This window comes from Salvelinus alpinus, chromosome 23 (assembly GCF_045679555.1).
Source record: "Salvelinus alpinus chromosome 23, SLU_Salpinus.1, whole genome shotgun sequence".
Classification (NCBI taxonomy): Eukaryota; Metazoa; Chordata; class Actinopteri; order Salmoniformes; family Salmonidae; genus Salvelinus; species Salvelinus alpinus.
The window spans coordinates 2,651,907-2,661,456 of NC_092108.1; the positions used below are offsets into that span (position 1 = coordinate 2,651,907).

The following is a 9,550-nucleotide window of genomic DNA, read 5'->3' on the forward strand; positions in this document are numbered from 1 at the left end:
CACTTAGGAAGCAACACTGATTGACAATAAATTTCACATGCTGTTGTGCAAATGGAATAGACAAAAGGTGGAAATTATAGGCAATTAGCAAGACACCCCCAAAAAAGGAGTGATTCTGCAGGTGGTGACCACAGACCACTTCTCAGTTCCTATGCTTCCTGGCTGATGTTTTGGTCACTTTTGAATGCTGGCGGTGCTCTCACTCTAGTGGTAGCATGAGACGGAGTCTACAACCCACACAAGTGGCTCAGGTAGTGCAGTTCATCCAGGATGGCACATCAATGCGAGCTGTGGCAAAAAGGTTTGCTGTGTCTGTCAGCGTAGTGTCCAGAGCATGGAGGCGCTACCAGGAGACAGGCCAGTACATCAGGAGACGTGGAGGAGGCCGTAGGAGGGCAACAACCCAGCAGCAGGACCGCTACCTCCGCCTTTGTGCAAGGAGGTGCACTGCCAGCGCCCTGCAAAATGACCTCCAGCAGGCCACAAATGTGCATGTGTCAGCATATGGTCTCACAAGGGGTCTGAGGATCTCATCTCGGTACCTAATGGCAGTCAGGCTACCTCTGGCGAGCACATGGAGGGCTGTGCGGCCCCACAAAGAAATGCCACCCCACACCATGACTGACCCATCGCCAAACCGGTCATGCTGGAGGATGTTGCAGGCATCTGCATCACTGACCAAGAAGGGCTTATGTTGATGTATTTACTGACCAAGAAGGGCTTATGTTGATGTATTTACTGACCAAGAAGGGCTTATGTTGACGTATTTACTGACCAAGAAGGGCTTATGTTGATGTATTTACTGACCAAGAAGGGCTTATGTTGATGTATTTACTGACCAAGAAGGGCTTATGTTTGTACCATTTACTGACCAAGAAGGGCTTATGTTGACGTATTTACTGACCAAGAAGGGCTTATGTTGATGTATTTACTGACCAAGAAGGGCTTATGTTTGTACCATTTACTGACCAAGAAGGGCTTATGTTGACGTATTTACTGACCAAGAAGGGCTTATGTTGATGTATTTACTGACCAAGAAGGGCTTGACGTATTTACTGACCAAGGAGGGCTTGTGTTGACGTATTTACTGACCAAGAAGGGCTTGACGTATTTACTGACCAAGAAGGGCTTGACGTATTTACTGACCAAGAAGGGCTTGACGTATTTACTGACCAAGAAGGGCTTATGTTGACGTATTTACTGACCAAGAAGGGCTTGACGTATTTACTGACCAAGGAGGGCTTATGTTGATGTATTTACTGGCCAAGAAGGGCTTATGTTGACGTATTTACTGACCAAGAAGGGCTTATGTTGATGTATTTACTGGCCAAGAAGGGCTTATGTTGATGTATTTACTGGCCAAGAAGGGCTTATGTTGACGTATTTACTGACCAAGAAGGGGTTATGTTGATGTATTTACTGACCAAGAAGGGCTTGATGTATTTACTGACCAAGAAGGGCTTATGTTGACGTATTTACTGACCAAGAAGGGGTTGATGTATTTACTGACCAAGAAGGGGTTATGTTCACGTATTTACTGACTAAGAAGGGCTTATGTTGATGTATTTACTGACCAAGAAGGGCTTATGTTGATGTATTTACTGACCAAGAAGGGCTTATGTTGATGTATTTACTGACCAAGAAGGGCTTATGTTGATGTATTTACTGACCAAGAAGGGCTTGATGTATTTACTGACCAAGAAGGGCTTATGTTGACGTATTTACTGACCAAGAAGGGCTTATGTTGATGTATTTACTGACCAAGAAGGGCTTGACGTATTTACTGACCAAGAAGGGCTTATGTTGACGTATTTACTGACCAAGAAGGTGTTGACGTATTTACTGACCAAGAAGGTGTTGACGTATTTACTGACCAAGAAAGTGTTGATGCATTTACTGACCAAGAAGGGCTTATGTTGACGTATTTACTGACCAAGAAGGGCTTATGTTTGTACCATTTACTGACCGAGAAGGGCTTATGTTTGTACCATATACTGACCAAGAAGGGCTTATGTTTGTACAATTTACTGACGGAGAAGGGCTTATGTTTGTACCATTTACTGACGGAGAAGGGCTTATGTGTCACGCCCTGCCCTTTGTTTTCTATATTTTCTGTATTATTTTGGTCAGGTCAGGGGGTGACGAGGGTGGGTATGTGTGTTTTTGTCTTGTCTAGGGTTTTTGTTTATCTATGGGGATTTGTATGTCTAGATATGTAGGTCTATGGTGGCCTGAATTGGTTCCCAATCAGAGGCAGCTGTTTATCGTTGTCTCTGATTGGGGATCCTATTTAGGGTGCCATTTTCCATTTAGGTTTTGTGGGTAGTTGTCTATGTGTTGTTGCCTGTCAGCACTCATTTTTGTATACGTTCACGGTTCGTTTGTTATTTTGTTAGTTTGTTTAGTGTTCGTTCTTTAAATAAATTAGTATGTACACACCCCACGCTGCACCGTGGTCTCCTCTCTTTGACGGCCGTGACATTATGTTTGTACCATCTACTGACCGAGAAGGGCTTATGTTGATGCATTTACTGAGCAAGAAAGGCTCAAGTATTTGGCTTTAATTAAGAAAATAGAAACATTGTGTCACTTGAAACTATCTGTGTCAAAGAGATGGTGTGGCCTAATTAACGGTCATTCGAGCCCTGAGCTTAGTGTTCCACTGGAACTATCTGTGTCAAAGAGATGGTGTGGCCTAATTAACGGTCATTCTAGCCCTGAGCTTAGTGTTCCACTGGAGAGGAACTGCTGCCCTCCAAGCTGGAGCTTCCCTGGTGCTGCCTGCCTCTCTGCTCTCTCTCTCTCTCTGTTCTCTCTCTGATAGACTTAACACGAGGGGATAGTGTCAAGTGCTTATGTCCAGGGTGGATATAACAATGGATGGAACATTCTAGATCCTGAGGAATATTCCTGTTATGATTTCTGTCATGATTTGTCGATTTATTTGAACCCATGGGAGAGACCTGCAGTGGAGAACCCTGAAACCAGGAGTAGAGAACAGAGAGGATTTATAGGTTATTATCCTACACCAGAGGATTCTAGTTTTATGTGTGATATTTGAGTCTGTTTAAAAGCTATAACCGCATGGCTGAGAAAAAAGAGAACGTCTCCAAGTTTGAGATGTTGAAACTCCTGGAGAAATGCAGGAAGGAGAGAGACGATGCGACGCACGGGGAGAGTATTATGAGGGAGAAGCTGAGACAGTACGAGTCCAGGATGAGGTCAACGGAGGTGCTGAAACAGAAAGTCAAGACCATGACTTCGGAGAACAAGGAGCTGCGCAAGCATGTCAAGACTCTCCGTCAAGAGATAGGCCTGGAGGCGAGCCCCAAGTTCAACGGCAAGACCACCAAGGACATCATCTCTGACATGCAGGAGAAGGAGCGTCAGTGCAGTTCCCTGGTGGAGAAAACAAGTAGACTCAGTTTGACCATTGATGATCTGACGTCAGAACTGGCAAATGCTGTCACGTCCAAAACTCTTCTGGAATATCAGGTGCAGTCGTTACAGCAGAACCTGAAGGACATGACGAATAACCAACGGCGTTTGTTGAAACTCTGGGAGGATAAGAGATCTCAGAGAGAGCAGCTCACTCTCCCTGCGATAGGACTAGCCCAGAGGCCCGGAGAGAAACCTGTGTCTCACAAGGGAGCACAAACGGAGATGTCTATCAATTCAGCCCAGAAACTACCACCCAACGCGTTTGAGACCAAACCTTCTCCTTCACCACGGTCACGACACCACAAGACAAGGTCTTCTATAGATAAACAAGGGGGTTTAACAACACTGGGAAATGGTCATCAGCTGGGGAACGGGAATCACCAGCTGGGGAACGGAAACCATCATACATTGGGAAATGGCCTCCAGCAGGGAAATGGTCATCAGCTGGGGAACGGGAATCACCAGCTGGGGAACGGCAACCATCATACATTGGGAAATGGCCTCCAGCAGGGAAATGGGAATCATCAACGTGAAAAGGAGGATTTATTTCACTATGAAACCAATGAACACATACTGTAAGGCTTTATAACACATACTGTAAGGCTTTATAACACATACTGTAAGGCTTTATAACACACTGTAAGGCTTTATAACATGCTGTAAGGCTTTATAACATACTGTAAGGCTTTATAACACATACTGTAAGGCTTTATAACATGCTGTAAGGCTTTATAACACATACTGTAAGGCTTTATAACATACTGTAAGGCTTTATAACATACTGTAAGGCTTTATAACATGCTGTAAGGCTTTATAACACATACTGTAAGGCTTTATAACACACTGTAAGGCTTTATAACACATACTGTAAGGCTTTATAACATACTGTAAGGCTTTATAACACATACTGTAAGGCTTTATAACACACTGTAAGGCTTTATAACATGCTGTAAGGCTTTATAACATACTGTAAGGCTTTATAACACATACTGTAAGGCTTTATAACATACTGTAAGGCTTTATAACATGCTGTAAGGCTTTATAACACATACTGTAAGGCTTTATAACACACTGTAAGGCTTTATAACATGCTGTAAGGCTTTATAACATTCTGTAAGGCTTTATAACACATACTGTAAGGCTTTATAACATGCTGTAAGGCTTTATAACATAATGTAAGGCTTTATAACACATGCTGTGAGGCCTTATAACACATACTGTAAGGCTTTATAACACATACTGTAAGGCTTTATAACACACTGTAAGGCTTTATAACATGCTGTAAGGCTTTATAACACATACTGTAAGGCTTTATCACACATACTGTAAGGCTTTATAACACACTGTAAGGCTTTATAACATACTGTAAGGCTTTATAACACATACTGTAAGGCTTTATAACACATACTGTAAGGCTTTATAACACATACTGTAAGGCTTTATAACACATACTGTAAGGCTTTATAACATACTGTAAGGCTTTATAACACATACTGTAAGGCTTTATAACATACTGTAAGGCTTTATAAGACATACTGTAAGGCTTTATAACACATGCTGTAAGGCTTTATAACACATACTGTAAGGCTTTATAACACACTGTAAGGCTTTATAACACATACTGTAAGGCTTTATAACATGCTGTAAGGCTTTATAACACATACTGTAAGGCTTTATAACACACTGTAAGGCTTTATAACACATACTGTAAGGCTTTATACATGCTGTAAGGCTTTATAACACCTACTGTAAGGCTTTATAACACATACTATAAGGCTTTATAACATGCTGTAAGGCTTTATAACACATACTGTAAGGCTTTATAACATGCTGTAAGGCTTTATAACACATACTGTAAGGCTTTATAACATGCTGTAAGGCTTTATAACACATACTGTAAGGCTTTATAACACATACTGTAAAGCTTTATAACACATACTGTAAGGCTTTATAACACATACTGTAAGGCTTTATAACACACTGTAAGGCTTTATAACATGCTGTACGGCTTTATAACACATACTGTAAGGCTTTATAACATGCTGTAAGGCTTTATAACACATACTGTAAGGCTTTATAACACATACTGTAAAGCTTTATAACACATACTGTAAGGCTTTATAACACATACTGTAAGGCTTTATAACACACTGTAAGGCTTTATAACGCACTGTAAGGCTTTATAACACATACTGTAAGGCTTTATAACACATACTGTAAGGCTGGCCATGCTTTCCACCTGGCTACCCCTACCCCGGGCAACAGCCCTGCGCTCCCCACAGCAACTCGCCCAAACCTCCCCCACTTCTCCTTCACCCAAATCCAGATAGCTGGTGTTCTGAAAGAGCAGCAAAATCTGGACCCCTACAAATCAGCAGGGCTAGACAATCTGGACCCTCTCTTTCTAAAATTATCTGCCGAAATTGTTGCAACTCCTATTACTAGCCTGTTCAACCTCTCTTTCGTATCATCTGAGATTCCTAAAGATTGGAACATTGCCGCGGTCATCCCCCTCTTCAAAGGGGGAGACACTCTAGACCCAAACTGTTACAGACCTATATCCATCCTACCCTGCCTTTCTAAGGTCTTCAAAAGCCAAGTTAACAAACAGATCACCGACCATTTCGAATCTCACCGTACCTTCTCCGCTATGCAATCTGGTTTCCGAGCTGGTCATGGGTGCACCTCAGCCACGCTCAAGGTCCTAAACGATATCATAACCGCCATCGATTACTGTGCAGCCGTATTCATCGACCTGGCTAAGGCTTTCGACTCTGTCAATCACACCATTCTTATTGGCAGACTCAACAGCCTTGGTTTCTCAAATGATTGCCTTGCCTGGTTCACCAACTACTTCTCCAATAGAGTTCAGTATGACAAATCAGAGGGCCTGTTGTCTGGACCTCTGGCAGGCTCTGTGGGGGTGCCACAGGGTTCAATTCTCGGGCCGACTCTCTTCTCGGAATACATCAATGATGTCGCTCTTGCTGCTGGTGATTCTCTGATCCACCTCTATGCAGACGACACCATTCTGTATACTTCTGGCCCTTAGTTGGACACTGTGTTAACTAACCTTCAGACGAGCTTCAACGCCATACAACTCTCCTTCCGTGGCCTCCAACTCCTCTTATATGCAAGTAAAACTAAATGCATGCTCTTCAACCGATCGCTGCCCACACCTGCCCGCCCGCCCAGCGTCACTACTCTGGACGGTTCTGACTTAGAATATGTGGACAACTACAAATACCTAGGTGTCTTGTTAGACTGTAAACTCTCCTTCCGGACTCACATTAAACATCTCCAATCCAAAATTAAATCTAGAATCGGCTTCCTATTTCGCAACAAAGCATCCTTCACTCACGCTGCCAAACATACCCTCGTAAAACTGACCATCCTACCGATCCTCGACTTCGGCGATGACATTTACAAAATAGCCTCCAACACTCTACTCAACAAATTGGATGCAGACTATCACAGTGCCATCCGTTTGGTCACCAAAGCCCCATATACTACCCACCACTGCGACCTGTATGCTCTTGTTGGCTGGCCCTCGCTACATATTCGTCACCAAACCCACTGGCTCCAGGTCATCTACAAGTCTCTGCTAGGTAAAGCCCCGCCTTATCTCAGCTCACTGGTCACCATAGCAGCACCCACCCGCAGCATGCGCTCCAGCAGGAATATCTCACTGGCCACCGCCAAAGCCAATTCCTCCTTTGGCCGCCTCTCCTTCCAGTTCTCTGCTGCCAATGACTGGAATGGATTGCAAAAATCTCTGAAGCTGGAGACTCTTACCTCCCTCACTAGCTTTAAGCACCAGCTGTCAGAGCAGCTCACAGATCACTGCACCTGTACATAGCTCATCTGTAAATAGCCCATCCAACTACCTCATCCCCATACTGTATTTATTTATTTATCTTGCTCCTTTGCACCCCAGTATCTCTACTTGCACATTCATCCTCTGCACATCCTACCATTCCAGTGTTTAATTGCTATATTGTAATTACTTTGCCACCATGGCCTATTTATTGCCTTACCTCTCTTATCCTACCTCATTTGCACATGCTGTATATATATATATTTTCCTACTGTATTATTGACTGTATGTTTATTCCATGTGTAACTCTGTGTTGTTGTATGTGTCGAACTGCTTTGCTTTAACTTGGCCAGGTCGCAGTTGTAAATGAGAACTTGTTCTCAACTAGCCTACCTGGTTAAATAAAGGTGAAATACAATTAAAATAAAAAGGCTATATTTCTCTATGAAACCAATGAACACTTACTGTAAGGCTTTATAACACATACTGTAAGGCTTTATAACACCTACTGTAAGGCTTTATAACACATACTGTAAGGCTTTATAACACATACTGTAAGGCTTTATAACACACTGTAAGGCTTTATAACACATGCTGTAAGGCTTTATAACACATACTGTAAGGCTTTATAACACATACTGTAAGGCTTTATAACACACTGTAAGGCTTTATCAGACATACTGTAAGGCTTTATAACATACTGTAAGGCTTTATAACACATACTGTAAGGCTTTATAACACATGCTGTAAGGCTTTATAACACATACTGTAAGGCTTTATAACACATGATGTAAGGCTTTATAACATACTGTAAGGCTTTATAACACATTGTAAGGCTTTATAACACATACTGTAAGGCTTTATAACATACTGTAAGGCTTTAACATACTGTAAGGCTTTATAACACATGCTGTAAGGCTTTATAACACATACTGTAAGGCTTTATAACACATACTGTAAGGCTTTATAACACATACTGTAAGGCTTTAACACATACTGTAAGGCTTTATAACACATACTGTAAGGCTTTATAACACATAATGTAAGGCTTTATAACACATACTGTAAGGCTTTATAACATACTGTAAGGCTTTATAACACATACTGTAAGGCTTTATAACACATACTGTAAGGCTTTATAACACATGCTCTAAGGCTTTATAACACATACTGTAAGGCTTTATAACACACTGTAAGGCTTTATAACACTTTGTAAGGCTTTATAACACATACTGTAAGGCTTTATAACATACTGTAAGGCTTTATAACACATACTGTAAGGCTTTATAACATACTGTAAGGCTTTATAACACATACTGTAAGGCTTTATAACACATACTGTAAGGCTTTATAACACATACTGTAAGGCTTTATAACACATGCTGTAAGGCTTTATAACACATACTGTAAGGCTTTATAACACATACTGTAAGGCTTTATAACACATACTGTAAGGCTTTATAACACATACTGTAAGGCTTTATAACACATACTGTAAGGCTTTATAACACATGCTGTAAGGCTTTATAACACATACTGTAAGGCTTTATAACACATGCTGTAAGGCTTTATAACACATACTGTAAGGCTTTATAACACATACTGTAAGGCTTTATAACATATACTGTAAGGCTTTATAACACATACTGTAAGGCTTTATAACACATACTGTAAGGCTTTATAACACATACTGTAAGGCTTTATAACATACTGTAAGGCTTTAACATACTGTAAGGCTTTATAACACCTACTGTAAGGCTTTATAACACATACTGTAAGGCATTATAACATACTGTAAGGCTTTAATACACATACTGTAAGGCTTTATAACACATACTGTAAGGCTTTATAACACACTGTAAGGCTTTATAACACACTGTAAGGCTTTATAACACATACTGTAAGGCTTTATAGCACACTGTAAGGCTTTATAACACACTATAAGGCTTTATCAGACATACTGTAAGGCTTTAACATACTGTAAGGCTTTATAACACACTGTAAGGCTTTATAAGACATACTGTAAGGCTTTATAAGACACTGTAAGGCTTTATAACACATACTGTAAGGCTTTATAGCACACTGTAAGGCTTTATAACACACTATAAGGCTTTATCAGACATACTGTAAGGCTTTAACATACTGTAAGGCTTTATAACACACTGTAAGGCTTTATAACACACTGTAAGGCTTTTTCTCCATTATGAAACGAATGGACACATACAATAAAGACAGAATAGTATATAGAGTATGAATGGAATATATAAAAAGGCTAATGTGGAAACATGAGGA

At 41.1% G+C, this 9,550-nt stretch overlaps 1 protein-coding gene across 1 annotated transcript; it reads left to right on the forward strand.

The window, feature by feature from the left end:
• The first annotated feature begins 353 nt into the window (after positions 1-353).
• On the forward strand, positions 354-4,065 carry LOC139551309 (uncharacterized). The gene has a single exon (XM_071362814.1). The coding sequence runs from the start codon at positions 3,085-3,087 to the stop codon at positions 4,018-4,020; it is 936 nt and encodes a 311-aa protein (XP_071218915.1). The 5' UTR covers positions 354-3,084; the 3' UTR covers positions 4,021-4,065.
• Positions 4,066-9,550: the final 5,485 nt, after the last annotated feature.